Here is a 16,487-nt window from a genome sequence, read left to right as displayed (position 1 = left end):
TGCGTAGCTCGGTAGTGACGTCAGCCTTGTCAATGGGCCACGCTGTGCTTGCATACTGGCGAAGTTTCACCATGCTTGGGTCACGGTCCGTCTACCGCAGAACTTGCTCCAGGCGCCTGTCTGAAGCTTGAAGACAAGCGATAGTGTTAACGTGGAAATGCGCGCAATGTTCTACGAGCTGTGCTTTATTAGGAAAACGTGATAACGCGTCAGCGATGAACAGTTGTTTTCCCGGAGTATACTTGACATTTATATGGTATTTTTGTAGGTTTAGACGCATACGCTGCAGGCGGAGAGGGCACTGGCATAATGGCTTCTTGAAAATCATTTCGAGCGGCTTGTGATCAGATTCCACAATGACTTCTGGCTGCCCGAAAATGTAGTCCTTGAATTTTTCACAGCCGTGGACGATTGCTAGCATCTCTTTCTCTATCTGCGCGTACCTTTGCTGTGCTTCTGTCGTCGGTTACGTTGCCCGGTTACGTTGCGCGATCGCTAACCGGCCACTTCTGACACCATGTGGACACGACGAAGCATGGTGCATGAATGACGCTTTATTGAAGAAGGCGAGCGGTTATATAGGCAAGCGGTTAGATAACAGAAATGGGGGCTGCTTCTGTCCGGCTAGGCGCGTGTGCATGACTTGCACTACGTCACACAGACGACGAGCGCGAGTATCCTAGCTATGCCGACGCCTAGCCAATTCCCGGAACGTGGATTATGTTGACGCCGAACCATGTCCGGACCATGACAAGCACGCCGTGGCGGCAGTGGACCACCGCTTCTCCACTCTATTCACTGCTTCCGTAGAAGCCGAAAAAGCAGCGGCCGCGTATACAACCACCGTGCCCATTGCCTTTAGGCATTACGAGTCCCAAGGCCAAAGCGCTCATGTGATCACAGACTCGCAACACGCGTGTCGACACTTCCTGAGAGGACGAGTTCCCAAGCATGGCAGTCCACTCATGGGCACTACACCCCTCACCAAGCACCACCAAATCACCTGGACGACCCCAGGCCACGAGGGACTGGAGGGAAATGAGAGGGCACCTGATCTAGCTTGAGGAATCATCAACCGAGCGGGGCCACAAGCCGTGTCCGCTTTTACCCCTCTACCTTCCAGCTGCAGCGAACGCCTCGAGTTTCAGCGTCTTCAAACACACACTAACCTCCACCTGATAGGAAATTAGACACCCCCATATGTCGTCTCTTGGCGGCAGATACAGACGAGCCGATTTCCAAACCTCCATAGACTACACCTCATACACTCAACATTATACTCCGACACCTGTCATTGGTGCCAGGCCCGCCCTACACTCTTATACATTTCGTGGGATTTGGGGCCTAACCAAACACTCTACAAGCGGGAAACACGTCTTTTAAGCGGTGGTAAATGCTGCTGACCAGCGATAACTTGGAGGACCATTGGGCTCTCATACAACTGGTCCGCAGTGCAGCTCAAGCCAGTGGAGCCCTGGAATGAGGGTCCCACCCATAAACTCGCACAACTCCCCTTCATTTTAGTAAAGTTTTTCCTCCTCCTCCAACGCTTCCTCCGAAAATTGGGCCACCGCTGCTGGCTTATCGCGCTACGTGCGTGGACAGGGATCTATCAGTTTTAAGCATCAGTTCGCAACCAGTCGCCAGATTCGGAGTAGTTGAAAATGATACTAGCCTTAATTTCCTACCCGGGACTCAGTGCCTGCGATGCAATATTCAAACAGGGCGTCTCGATTAGTATTCCGCACCAAAGTTTAATATCGACCTTAACGCGATGAAGACAGTCTTGCAGCGACAGCCACAATGGCCACGAACTTGCGATTTCGCTGTGGCACTCCTGAGGAGGAGGCACAGCGCCGTTGCCTAGCTACGGCTGTCGCTGGCAGAAGCCGCGCGCGCGCTGCGCCATCTGGCATCACGTCACACCACCCGTTTCGCCGTGGAGCTGCCCTTACCCGCCCTTTCTCTTACCTGCCCTTACGTGCTAACCAACGTATTCGGCGGCGCTTTCTATGGGAGACACTGAAACCCCCGCACATTCGCGGAATAAAAAAAAAACTTGTGTCAAGGCTGGAAACCGAACCACGGCTTCTGGCGTTCGACGCGGAGACGCTACCGCTCTCCTATGACGGCTCTGTTTTTTTTCTTTATTGCATGAAAATAGTGCCGATAAGAAAAGCCTAAGCACCTGTACGCCGAAAAACACCAGGCCACCATAGCCCTGCATGACCCCTCCTTTCAAAACATCCAAGCCTGGGAGCTACACACATGCGTATAGATAGGAAAGCCAGCTTGGCTGCTCTTGTGGGACAGCATATCCTCGCGGCTCAGGGCTTCATCATGAATAAAGGCGCATGTCGTGAAAGCATGGGATTCGTATATTAACTCTTCCGATCCAGTTGTCGCTTAGCTTTCGCTACGTATATCCTGGCCTAACAGAGCTAGGCCAACAGTAATTTTTGTTTTTATTTGCTTGGTTCCTTGCGGAAATAAAAAAAAAACGCCTGAGCTACGGTTCTAATGGAGCTGGTAGTTGCAGCATGAAAGATAACTAAATTCAAACGGCCGCAGCAGGCGATACGTTCCGCGAAAGGCAGCCGATGCCGCTGTGATAGCCGCCCTTAAGACCGCCCACAAAAGAAAACAGATAACAGCCAGCACGTCGAGGGGTGGAAAATTGCAGTTTTTCATTCGGTGTGGCAGCGATCGAGCGTGAAGAGCGATGCCGCCTGCAGCTTCCGAATGCACTCTGGTCGGCTTCAGCCCGGACCTCGACTGGAGACCTCTGAGTTTCGTGAAGCCCATTCAGACGAAGAGGGTGTGCAGTGCCTGCGGACTGGTGCGCAGGAGAACCGCGTTGCTGTCCTGCGCGCACGTGCTGTGCGACTCCTGCTACGAGCAGTGTCACCAAGAAAGCTCCCACGTTTGTCCGCTCGACGGCCATGAGTGGCACAAAGAAGACGACGTCGAGTGGAGGGACCTTCCTCGAGAGCAGCTCCTGAGACAACAGGTTGGTCACTAAACTTCCACCCTTTTCCTTCCAATTGTCTTCGACCGTCATTTCCTCCCTTTTTTCCGGCAAGAGAAAGTATTTCAATGTTACGAAAGAATCCACAGCGAAACACACGGGAGAAGAAAGGAACAGATGGAATCATTCGCTTTGACTGCTCACCAAATACCTTCCCTCTACTGTACTACAGTGCCATATTGCGGGGTGCCGCAGTACTCAATTGTTCGCCGGTTATTTTCTTGTCCCGCGTGTCGCGCTCTCTTTCATCCATAATTATGTACCAAACTGCATAGGTATCTCCGTTAATTTGGGATGTCCACCTAGAGCCTTTAGCAGACTATACGGTTACCGATGATTGACGAGAACCTACCCCCCAAGGCCGCCGCGGTGGCTGAGGTGTTATGCCGCTCGGCTGCTGCCCCGAAAGACGCGGGTTCGAACGCGGCCCCGGCGGTTGAATTTTGATTGAGGCGAAATTCTGGAGGCCCGAGTGCTGTCGATGTCAGTGCCCGTTAAGTAACCCATGGTGGTCCAAATTTGCGGAGCCCTTCACTACGGCGTCCCTCATAGCATTAGTCGATTTTGGACATTAAAGGGAAGCTGAAACGGTTTTCAAATGGAATAAAACAAAGTGGTTGGGAAGAAGAGACCTTTTAGATCATGTATTTACATTTTTTCTCGATTCTGTCCGTCGTCGCTTCCGGAAGCGGCGGGTGGGGGGGGACTGCAAAAAGGAGGAACTGGCGGAAGTGACGCTATTCACGTAGAGTCGGCCCGCCGTTCGACTGTGTTTGCTCCGCTGTGGCCCGCTTTCTGGGGAACTGTCGATCAACGTAATATTCTCCCTGTGCCATTTGCTTTGTCTGGTTCGGGCGTTCTGTTTAATTGTTTAATGCTTCAAGCCTGAATATGAACCACTTTTGGCAAGGTAACTCGAACAGCGCTCACTACATTGTTTGGTAGAATTCATCGGTTGTTCTCCCCCAGCCTCTCGCACGTTAACCAGACACTGGTGGTACGCAGCATACCGAAAATGACCGTACAAAATAAGTGCACCAATTTTTCTCTTTCAGTTATATTAGTTTCTGAATTGTGTATAAAAACTTGTCTTTTCTAGCTGGTTCACATCCATGCTCAGCTAAAGACACTTCTAGCGCTGCCTTTCTGAGGCACAGTCTTGAACTCTTTTCAGCTCGTTGGGCACTGTGTGCCTTTTTGCTTTTTCCTTATTCCTTCCACCTCCTGGCAGCCCTAGCAATCCTCTTAATCTTTCATAAGCGCGCAGCACATGTAGCTGTTCCTAATTGAACAAAAAACCGATTATATCAACCTAGTATACTTGAGCATTGCAAACATTTGCATTCATGAACGCTTGGTCATGACTGACGATCGACAATGGTGCCGGAATTCATGCAAATTTGCCCTTGCGCCAGAACGGCAAATCGTCGAGCCGTGGTACGCATATATCCGCCACAAGTAATTCTGCTCGTCATCTCGATCCGAAACAGCACCAACTATATCTCGCAAAACACTAGTCTTGAAGAGCAGCATTGGTATCTCCGAAACACAGCCATAGCTATTTTTCAAAGGGGTGTTCAGCATGCGAAAAAAAAACCCCAGCGTAATGGGGTAAGTGCCGAAATTTCGTGGTTCGACCGTAGCCCGTACATGCGGCAGAAGGAATAGTGCACCCGAGAGATTCATTCGGGTGTAATCAGGCACGTCACCATAAGTAAATGAACACACTCATTCTTTAACTCGTGCAGCTCCTGTAGGCATGCCTGCGATCCGAGTTCGATCATGTTTACAGGCGTTACAAGAAGTGTGTAAGAAGACTCTTATGATGCAGCGGTAGACAACAACGTTAGGACGCAATTTCCTCTTTTTTTTATTGTCACTTGCATACGCACCTACACAAAATATCCACGCGCATGCAGCTACGCACAACACACATATCAGTCGAGATTTCCAACAACTGAAAATGTCCCGCCTTGACTTTCCCTGCCGGCGCACTCAGCGACGTCGTTGGTTCCGCCGTTTTTCGAAGCCGCTGATGACTCGAACATGTAGGTTGGAGTCCAAAGTGTTGAACACTGCTTGAATTATTCATTATTTCTAAAACGTAGTTCTTAAGCCAGTCGAATCAACGTGTTACGCAGCAACGCCGTCGATGCTGGCCGGTGATCCCCGTGGATGACGTCACGACGGACTGGACCAATCGCGGGCCAAAGCGGCGTTTGTTCCGTCCGCTGAGGCGGTGGGGCGCGTTTCCGTCTAAAAAACCGCTTTTTGTGTTTCAAAGCGGAAGCTTTACTACTCCAGCCGCTGTCGCCTAGCAACGCCGCAGCCGCAATCCCAACAGATGGCGCCGCCGTCGTCGCTTGCGGCACCAGATATATATATATATATATATATATATATATATATATATATATATATATATATATATATATATATATATATATATATATATATATATATATATATATATATATATAAACCCCCTCCCCGCGAGGCGACACCTCCTCTGCCTGTACCCCAGCGGAACACATCTGGTGCCGCAAGCGACGACGGCGGCGCCATCTGTTGGGATTGCGGCTGCGGCGTTGCTAGGCGACAGCGGCTGGAGTAGTAAAGCTTCCGCTTTGAAACACAAAAAGCGGTTTTTTAGACGGAAACGCGGGGCCCACCGCCTCAGCGGACGGAACAAACGCCGCTTTGGCCCGCGATATATATATATATATATATATATATATATATATATATATATATATATATATATATATATATATATATATATATATATATATATATATATATATATATATATATATATATATATATATATATATATATATATATATATATATATATATATATATATATATATATATATATATATATATGCAAAGTTGAGGAACGCTTCATTTAGCCATAGATTTATTTTGAGTCGACGTTTCGGACAGGGCCTGTCCTTTCTCAAGACTGCAGTTACAGCGATCTTCTTCGACTTCTTAATTAGTTGGCAATGGCACACATGTACGACACATGATATATATATATATATATATATATATATATATATATATATATGTTACGAACGTAGGTTGCGTTGGCTCCGCAGAATAAAGATTTAAGAGAAGTGCCCACTTCTCTTAAATCTATATATATATATATATATATAATAGGGGAATCAGTGTCGGCATTGCTCAACGGGCCAGTGAAAACTTGCACAGTGAAAAGGTCACAACTGGTAAGATTTTCTTGGTTTATTCACCAACGGTTTCAGACGGTGGACCGTCCTTCATCAGGATTTTAAATCCTCATGAAGGACGGTCCACCGTCTGAAACCGTTCGGGAATAAACCAAGCTAATCGTACTAGTTGTGACTTTTTGGCTATATATATATATATAAAGTGCTTTTCCTCAGTGTATTGTAGTCGTAATAGAAGCGCGAAATAGACGCAACAACGACAAAACGAAGGGAGGAAGAGACAATGCTCTCAACAGACGACAGAAGAGCGCGCCGCACGACTCAAGAAGCGTCGTAACGAAGATGCGGCTAGAAGAATTCGTGCCACGTCCCGGAGTGAGTCTCCAACTGCGGAAGAGACCGGTTTGAGTTCTCGAGAGCGTCGGAATGAGACGCTGCGTAGACGACGTGCCGAGGAAACGAAGCTTTCGCAATTCAACTAAGGTTAACCAGAGCTAAACCACAGCCAATTTTATTTCTGCCCTTCTTGAATGAGATATTTTTGTTCAGTTAACTAAAAACTATAAAATATTGCATGGAGCTGAATATTTTCGAAAAGTGCTTCAGCTTCCCTTTAATCTCCTATAAATCATGAATCAGTACCTACCACCTCCCCTCCCCCTCGAGAGGCTGGATTGTGGGATCGTTCCAAGAGCTATACTAGGGACCGAGTGTTGTGTATCGTAACCTTCGCATACCCCGCAGCAGTAAAATGTCTGCAAATCTACCACGCGGAGAAGGGTGATATATAGTTTTCATTCACGCTGCTCACGACCGAAGTTAATCACGACCGAAGTTAATCAACATTGGTATAGTGAGAATCTTGTTTATTTACTTATTAATTTCAAGCATCCCAAAACTTTGTATTTTCACATTTCACGTGGGTAAATTGACCGCAAAAAACGTTCTGAGAAAAACGGCGACCACAGTGCACGCGAAAAAATATATAGCAGAAACGTCTTAACCAGAATTCGATTTTATTAAGCGCACAGATGGGTAAAAAGCGGATGAAAAGGATAGGTACACAATTTTTAGGAAATGCGGCATTGCTGAATCACACGCACACACAGACACTCACATTCACTCTCACACACTCACACTCACACAGTCAAACACTCTCACACTCTCACACTCTCACACTCACACACTCTCACACTCTCACTCTCTCACACACACAAATAAGTGAACTAAGTTTGCAAGAAAAATTATGTCATAAGGGACGTCGGGGGGAGGTGGTTACTATCAGCATTGGTCTGACATAAAAAATTATAAACCCTGTTTGTGCTACAATAGCGAGATCCAGCCTTGTGGGCTTCACACGAAAAGCGGTAGCTGCAGCAGTAGAGGAAATACAGCCTAAAGAACGACACATTTTTTAAACAAGAGCTAACAAGAATAAGTTTTAGTAGCGGCAGGCTGAGTAGGGCTAAATTCAGTGCCGTCGGATATGTTTTAAGTGGGCAACGTTGAAAAAGATTACGCTTTGTATCCAGTACCTGTAGATCGCCGCCAAGCAAAATGATCGAACTTTTGAAATGCAATCTATGCAGATTGTTTATCACAAACTTAGAATTACTTTTTGTGCATTATCACTATATCACACGGGTCCAACACGGCTGCTCGGATTGTGTGCTGTCGGTATTTTTTGTGAGCTGTCTGTTGTTTAGCTTAACATGTCACTGACACATCTTAGTCTAGAAGTGTTATCCCCCAATGGTCCTCGTTTAGGAAATTTAATATTCTCAATTTCAGTGAAATATCCTAATTCCATTATTTATTCACATCTAAAAATACTCCAGGTTTTATCATTGTTGTAGCTAAATTATTCGAGTCGCTGAAAGTTTCGTACTCGGAGCGCTAGTCCGCCGCTCTTCTCGGCGTCTAAGATGCCTTGTAGCGCTCCTTGCATCCGTTTAAAACACCTGGCTGCTGTGTTATATCCGAAAGACTGAGTTCATGCAGCCTACGGCAGCGTCAGTGCACAGGCCTCTGAAAGCTCGCTCGCCCATTCTGTTTAAAAGTACAACGTCGGTATAAGACAGACAAGTGTGTGCACACCCGTTCACACTGTTATCGCGCTAACACCTTCATCTTTTCCCTCCTCCTCAACCTCACACACGACTCTGTCCTCCTTCGGGCCATGAAAAATGCCACAAGGACTGAAAAAGGGGCTAAGGTTAAGAGGACCACATTAGCGTCGGTGCGATTACAGCCGAAAGCCTACCAGAACTACTACGGGCTTAAGTGCGACTAAACCGAGTAAGGAAATTTCAGACAGGGCAAGGAGGTCCGTTCTTCCTTCAAATAAGGTTCATGTTTACCTGCTGTCTTCTGCAATGCGCCATTTAAGCCAACCTTCCGTGAGACCTTGCCGAAAACTCACTCCTAGACTGGATCACTTCCGCAGAATCTCCATGCAATCGGCATATATGAGGGGCGTTGACAATGACGCCCTCAGAATGCCTGCGAACATACCTGTTGCCGCTATTACTAATTTTCCTCACGAAGCAACACTCGAAAATAAGTAAATACCTCTAGGCAGTTAGAAAAATTAAACTGAGAGGACTCTCAGCAGCGAACACGGTTCAGGAATACCGCACCCTAAACTGCTGCCGTGAGACCATTACAACCGCTACAGTTTTGTGCACATTATTGATTTATTCATTGCAGGTTAAATGCTGGAACGCAAAAAACGGCTGTGGAACTGTGGTGGCTGCTTCCCTGCTCTCCGAGCATTTCCAACAAGAATGTCGACACCACTCTGCACGGTGCCCCAAGTGTTCGGCCTCGGTACTTTGCAGCGATGTGTGCGCACACCTGAGATTGGACTGTGCAACACCGTCGACGCCTCTTGCACCCGAGTCTGGCCATCAGCTCAACAACACGGAAGACGCAGCATTTTCAACATCTTTCCAACGAGTCATTAAGGAGCCGGCGGAGGAGACTAGAGCGCATCTAGGGCAGCTAATTAGTGATGTTCAGTGCCACGGAGATAGACTGAACAAAATGCCCCATGGGATAAAGACTTTTAAAGAAGCGCTAGTAGGAAAACTGACGCTTCCAAAGAGCCAAATTGAAGAAAGTGTGACAACAGGTGTGTGCGAAATCGCCAGTGATAATGAGCAGTTGGAAGAGCACTTGACAACGCGGAATGATAACACATCGAGCAACATAAAATCTTTGGAAAAAAAAAGTAAGGATGAGTTGGCGACCACAACGAGACAGATCTACGATAAGTGCTCGCAAATTGTAGCATCAATTCATGAAATGAAAGTTGAAACTCTTGAGAATAGCGAAAAGACTCTGAACCACATTAGCACACTGCTTCGAAGAGATCAACCACGAGGACAGCATGTGATCTTCGATGTCAAAGGCGTACTGTCGCTCGAAGAAAAAGCGCTGAAGAAAGGCTGGACTGCGTACAAGAGCTACCAGGTGTACCTGTGTGGCTACTGCATGGTACCTGGAGTGGAATTCATTAAGGATAGTGAATCAGTGCACCTTTATGTGAGGATGCTCTTGCAAAAGGGTGACAACGACGACGCTGTTGAATGGCCATTCCAGCACAAGATACGGCTGGGGGTCATACACCCACGAGAAGGTTTGGCGCAAAGCTTCGTTGAAATTAAGCCACCCCGTGAATGTGTACAGGTACAAAAGCCTACAGCATCAAGTAACCCATCAGGTTTTTTCCCATATCCATCCTTTAACCTGCGCACTCTCGCGCACTTCGGCTACATGTTCGGGGACACACTTCGGATTATATGGGAAGTGCTGCCATGAGCCTCGCTGGCAGAAGACGTCGGGTGGAAGCGATTCCTTTCCTCTCGCATCTATTACAGCATTTTATTGGTAAAGTTTAGCCTATCTAGTATGGACAACCTCCTCCGTCTATTCTCTTCCTTTCCTGAATTGCGTCTAGTAAGCTTCTTTTGTATTAGTCGGGCCGAAGATAACGAAATTGCAATTATTGCAAGAAAACGCCTGACGCACTGTTCTAGGCGCAGTTTTTATCTTCTTTACTTTTTAATGAGTGTTTTTCATCATGCTGTTGACTGTGGCTTAATGGGCTTCTGTAATTGCCAGTGCGTCAGTCACAATGAACCGAAAACAGGAACGATCTCTTCAAAATGTTAGTTTGCGCATGTGAGGACAGAGTGCGTAACGAAAAAACGGTCAGGGTGCTTCAAAACATGGCTTTTAACTTGGTCTACGAACTGTAGGAATTACGTTTACAGCAAGCAGTAAATCCACATTATGATCAGTTTTTATTTTTTGTCTTTCAGTGTAGGATGTTATTCAACGCCTGTAAAGCGCAATGCAGCAGAAGGTAACGTGCCGCTTGTAACCCCTTTTGTCATGACGAAAATCAATAAAAAACAATGATTTGACGAGATGCACGCTGCATTTATTCCTGACCTTGCCTTCTTGGGTGAGCCTGTCCCATTTGGGAAATAACACTAACACCTGTACGGTTTTTTGCAGGGCGAGAACATTGGTGTCCGAGAAACTTTTGCAGGAAGTACAGTTTCAAAATCACTGCTGGTCTCACTAAGCGCTTAATATTCCGCTCAGAACTCAGTTTTTCACGAAGGTCCAATGGATCAAGAAGGTCACCGAACGGGAACTTGTCGCGTTGCCCCAAATCCTAGCTGCTCGTTCTGACTGTTCCAGGCAGTTCAAAGTAAAATTTGGTAAGCAGTTCGCTCCTTTCGAATGTGAAGGACGCATGCTTTATTTTTATTGCTTGGTTTAGAGAACACGTTTAGCAAACAGGACTGCATTATTAATTTGAAAAAAATTGAAGGTGCTTATTAAATAGTTGTGGCGGTACCGTCACTCATTTCACTTTATGGTCAAGATATTAAAATCATTCCACGCCAAATTACCCGGACATTGCGCTCTAGCGTCCTTGATTTGAAAAAAAAAAACATTCATGAAAACTAAGCTGAAGTATATTTTACGAAAAATTCTATTCGTGATTAGAGCGCAGTTTGAACATTTCGGCCTAGCATGTTACAAAGCACCGCTCAGAAATTGACAAAAAATTAGATGTTAGAACATTGGTGCACATTAAATAGTTTAGAATGTATACAAAATATAAAATTTATTTCATTTTGTGATTTTGTAAATACGAAATTACTCCTTCAAATTAGAAAAGAAGCGAGTTGTTTCCTAAGACGTCTGTTCCCTGTAAACGTTTTTACAGCTGATAGAATTGATTATGTCGAAGTAAAGAAACAGTACTGAAGGAGCATAAAAGTGAGCTTCGAACCAAAAAGGCCCGTTTATTTTACCCTGAGTGTGCCTAAACAAAAACAAATGGGATCGTGGTTTTGAAATAATTTTTTTTCAACGCGACAAAAAAAAAATGTATGAGCTCTCTCGTCTTTAGGTGGGTCGTCTCTTAACGCTTCTTCATCGCAGAGTAAGGCACCTGGCATGACACGAAGTCTATGCCAGACAACCAATTAAGTCTGCCGTCGCTCGCAGTCTTGCATATTGAAGACTGATGGCAAAGAAACAGCAGATGTCGTGTGGCATTCGATGGGAGGTATCACCAGACGGGGACCTGTCAGATGATACTACAAACGCTTTAATGTTCTCGCTTGGTTTAGAGAACACGGTTCATAACACACGACTGGGTACGAAATCTAAAAAAATTGAAGTTGTTTTTTTAATAGTTGTGCACATACCGTCATTCCCTCCACGTTATGGTCGAGATATAGGGATCACTCCACGCCAGAACGACCGTGACGTTGCGGTCCACTATCCCAGATTTCTTGAAAAAAAGTCATGAAATGTAAGCTGAAGTATATTTCCCGTAAAATTTCGTTCGTGGTTGGAGCGCAGATTGAACATTTTGAAATAACGTGAAAGAAAGCACCGCTCAGTAATTGACAAAAATGATATATTAGAACACAGTTCATAATTATTTTAATGACATTTTAAAGATTCTGGCTTTCTATGTGATTTCAGTCATGTATATTGGGGCACAATAAACAGTTTACAATGTATACAAAACGTAAAAGTTATTTCATTTTATGATTTGGTAAATATGAGATTACTCCGTCAACTTAGAAAAGAAGCATTTTGTTTTCTAAGACGTCTATTCCGTGTAAACGTTTTGATAGCTGGTGGAACTGATTACGTCGAAGTAAAAAAACAGTACTGAAGGAACAGAAGAGTGAGCTTCGAACCAAAAAGGCCCGTTTAATTTACCCTGAGAATGCCCAAGCAAAAACAGAGGCGATGGCGGTTTCGAAATGAATTTTTCAAAGCGACAAAAACAATTTGTATGAGCGCTCTCGTCGCTAGGTGTGTCGCCTCTTAACGCTTCTTCATCGCAGAGTAAGGCACCTGGCATGACACGACGTTTATGATAGACAACCACTTCAGTGTTCCGTCGCTCGCAGTCTTGCATATTGAAGGCTGAAGCTAAAGAAACAGCAGATGTCGCATGGCATTCGATGGATATTATCATCTGACAGGGACCTGTCCATAGTGAAGAAATGCGATTAGCGAGATCATTTTAGAACCTGGGAGCCAAAAGCAGAAAACGAGGAAAACCGACGTGGTCTATAGAGCGGACCCCAACAAAGGGCACGGAATCCACAAACACAAATACTTTATATCTGAATAATATCGCGCAAACCACGCGCCTCGCAGAGCACTTGTCGGAACAAAGTCTCCACCTCAGCGGCAGGCAACACGAAACACGCCGGCGGTGAGGTCCGGTTCAGTTTTTGTCCTATGGGTGAACCATGATCGTCTCTAAATATAAGTCGTGCTGTTTCTGCAGATTCTGATGTGCGAAAGGGATGAAATCCTTTATTTTTTATAAATTGCCTCACTTATGCATATGTAGCCCATGCAGTGAAAAGGTAAAACATTTCCCTCGAATATCTCTTTGGCTACTGCCTCCTCTGATGTCTGCTTACAGTGAAACTCTTAATTACCAACGAGAAGTCTACATTTCGTGTGGGAACTCTAAATATCGTCTACCATTCTCTGTCCTTCGGTGTAGATACACTAAGACAAGACGCACATTACGGAACGAGGGCACCAATTTCGAAACTTTTTGTAACGACTCCAGTTTCCTCAGGGTGATTAATTTCTGCCCAGATCTGAAACGGTCCTTTGGCGACAGCTGCAAACGCTGTCTCACTACGCCGCCTTTATATGCCACACTGTTTCCCGGTTGCTGTACCCCGACGGCGCCTCATCTTGTGGGCTTACCAGTCGACGTCCCTAAACCAGAGCTATCGCTAAGTACTTTTGAGCAGAGGAATGCTGCGCTGCTGGGCTTGTACCTGGCTATCCAACGCCAGGCCCTTGAGCGAGCCACCGAGGTCATCTCGAACTTCTTCTGATCGCCTAGCCACAACCCCAAGTTACGTCTTTTTATTTTCTGAAGTAATAAAGTTGTTCTCCTCCTCCTCTTGCCGCTTAAAACAAAATACATTTTGAATAAAAGGTAGAAATGAAAGAGAGTAGTGCACTCTATGCCTTCTATTTTACCTTCAGCTACGTCAGGGTGAAATAAACGGGAGCTTATGGCTGAAAACGTACTTTTCTACAACATCCGTATTATTTTATTCATCTGCTACAACAGTTGGCATTGTAAATAGGCATTTCTGGAAATAAAATGGTCATTTCTTAATTCCAGATAGCAAGTCGGTATTTTTCAGACTAATATAACAAAACGGCATCATTTTTTATGACGAGCTTTTACCTGAATAGCGTCCTAAAGGATGCGACACTGAGGTGAAAGGGGGAGAAGGAGGTAATTATTCTATCACTTCAATTTTTACTTGACCCACGTCAGGGTTAAATAAATGGGTGCTTAAGGCTAGAAACGTACTTTTGTGCAACTTGCGGATTATTTCATTCATCTGCTAAGCATTGGCATAGCAAACAGGAAGTTCTGGAAACAAAATGGTAATTTCTTAATTCCGGATAGCAAGCAGGTATTTTTCAGAATAATATAACAAAATTGCATCATTTTTATGACGAATTTGTACCTGAATAGCGTCCAAAAGGATGGGAGACAGGTGAAAGAGGAGAGGGAGGGAAATTATGCCATCACTTCTATTTTTACTTGAGCCACGACAGGGTGAAAAAAAAACGGGTGCTTATGGGTGGAGGTACTTTCTTGCAGCTTCCGGACTATTTTAATTATCTGCTACAACAGTTGGCATAGTAAATAGGCATTTCTGAAAACACAACGGTCATTTTTTAATTTCGGATTGTAAGTCGGTATATTTAAGAATAATATAAAGGAATGGCAACAGTTTTATGTTTTATTTATATTGAAAGACAAATTATTCTACCGCAAAGAAATACATGGCCCGAATAACTTAGAAAGCTAGAATTTGTCACTAATACATCTCGTAGTGGTGTGTAATTAATGTAGCGAAGAGACAGTTGAAGCGCGATTGCCGCGTGCCGAAGACGATGCTGCTGCTGGCGTACCTGCCTGTTCCTGTGTTCTTGTGCTCCTGCTGTCACCAATTGTGCTCGCCGCCGGCCTCTACGTCAAGCAAAAAGTGACAATATTTGGATTCCTTATAAGAAGTTATTGCGCGCTGCCAGGTGTCACTGATTTTCGAAATGTCCCAACTGCTCTGTTCATTGACCAATTTTTTTTCAGCAAAAACATTTCAGGCGTAGGTTTCCAGAGTTCCTGTAAGTTTTCATTATATTTTTTAACCAATCGAAAATTACTCACTGCTGCGTCTGGCATGTCTGGTATGAAATGCCCTGAAAGCAAACGCATGGTGTCTCATTCTGAGTTGATGCCTGATTCGCCTCCTAGGATGGGAGCCTGGGGTGAAATGGAGAGGGTGGGGGGGAGGAATGAGGAATGTGTGTACCATCACCTTGAAAATAAACCCGAATTGGGCTCCTAAAGTGAAAGCAAAGGCGTAAAGAATTATTAACCAGTTGAAATGGCATACTAAGGAAATTGCGCTAAGTGCTGCCGGATGACACGAACACAGACGGAAGAGCGTACTTTCCACTGATTTACTTAAAATGGCCTGGCGCTTCTATGGAGAAGAAGGTGACGGTCTGTGTTCACGTTCTCCTGTTTCCAATTAGCGCGATATCTTCAGTATGAGGCACCAACTAGCTCCGCTCTTGCCTTGTTGAAACGATATGCCGGCGTGGACGATATGCATTATAAATGACCAGCTTTCGGGCATTGCTATTTGAAAACGTGATGAACTGATGTTAAATATTCGGAATGAGGTTAATAATAATAATAATTGGTTTTGGGGGAAGGGAAATTGCGCAGTACCTGTGTCATATATCGGCGGACACTTGAACCGCGCCGTGAGGGAAGCGATAAAGGTGGCAGTGAATGAAGAAAGGAAGACGCAGGTGCCGTAAAGGAGGGCTCCGGAATAATTTCGACCACCTGGGGATCTTTAGCGTGCACTGACATCGCACAGCGCACGGGCGCCTTAGCGTTTTGCCTCCTTAAAAACGCAGCCGCCGCGGTCGGGTTCGAACCCGGGTACTCCGAATCAATAGCCGAGCGCCTAACCACTGAGCCACCGCGACGGGAGAAATGAGGTTCCCTCCTTTAACTTTTTGCGTGTGACTTGGCTCATTCTCTGTTCACTTCAACATGGCAGGGTACGTATCGATCCCGGCATGTGGCTTGCAGGGGTAGCTCCAGTCCACCTTTGCACGTGATCGAGACAAATGCGGCATTCCATCTTAAAGCTTTTCACATCAACTATAACCGCTTCAAATATTGCTTAGAGGCGAGGCAGCCATTAGACTACAAAGGAAAGAACGCAAAGGCGAGAAACTCTGTATATAAAAAAAATGCCCCGTGGTCAGAGGTTCCAACCATGCACCATCGCCTAACCGGGACAGTTTTTCCTCCATAAAAACGCGACCGCGGCGGCTGCGTTTTTATGGAGGAAAAACGCAAAGGCGCCCATGTGCTGTGCGATGTCAGTGCACGTTAAAGATCCCCAGGTGGTCGAAATTATTCCGGAGCCCTCCACTACGGCACCTCATTCTTCCTTTCTTCTTTCAGTCCCTCCCTTATCCCTTCCCTTACGGCGCGGTTCAGGTGTCCAACGATATATGAGACAGATACTGCGCCATTTCCTTTCCCCAAAAACCAAATTAATATTATTATTAGTCGCCTGTCAAATGAGCTAACCGCGACGACAAGGCGATGATAGCGCGAGAGCAAATTCATCA

General features: G+C 45.5%; 1 protein-coding gene across 1 annotated transcript; it reads left to right on the top strand.

Annotated features, from left to right (window-relative positions):
• Positions 1-2,701: 2,701 nt before the first annotated feature.
• On the top strand, positions 2,702-13,636 carry LOC144103588 (RING finger protein 151-like). Its single transcript, XM_077636263.1, has 3 exons — positions 2,702-3,010; positions 8,934-9,182; positions 13,550-13,636. The coding sequence occupies exons 1-3, from the start codon at positions 2,723-2,725 to the stop codon at positions 13,634-13,636; spliced, it is 624 nt and encodes a 207-aa protein (XP_077492389.1). The 5' UTR covers positions 2,702-2,722.
• The last annotated feature ends 2,851 nt before the right edge of the window (positions 13,637-16,487 follow it).

The sequence above is a fragment of the Amblyomma americanum genome, chromosome 9, assembly GCF_052857255.1.
Source record: "Amblyomma americanum isolate KBUSLIRL-KWMA chromosome 9, ASM5285725v1, whole genome shotgun sequence".
Lineage (NCBI taxonomy): Eukaryota > Metazoa > Arthropoda > Arachnida > Ixodida > Ixodidae > Amblyomma > Amblyomma americanum.
Note: the sequence above shows the minus strand (reverse complement) of the source record. Positions and strands in the feature narration are given on the sequence as shown.

Bases quoted from the DNA above. Each gene is read 5' to 3' on its own strand.
- LOC144103588 (XM_077636263.1), top strand. From the start codon at position 2,723: ATGCCGCCTGCAGCTTCCGAATGCACTCTGGTCGGCTTCAGCCCGGAC. The intron at 3,011-8,933 runs GTTGGTCACTAA...TATTCATTGCAG, and splicing joins AGCAGCTCCTGAGACAACAG to GTTAAATGCTGGAACGCAAA. The intron at 9,183-13,549 runs GTCATTAAGGAG...ACTTTTGAGCAG, and splicing joins TTTCAACATCTTTCCAACGA to AGGAATGCTGCGCTGCTGGG.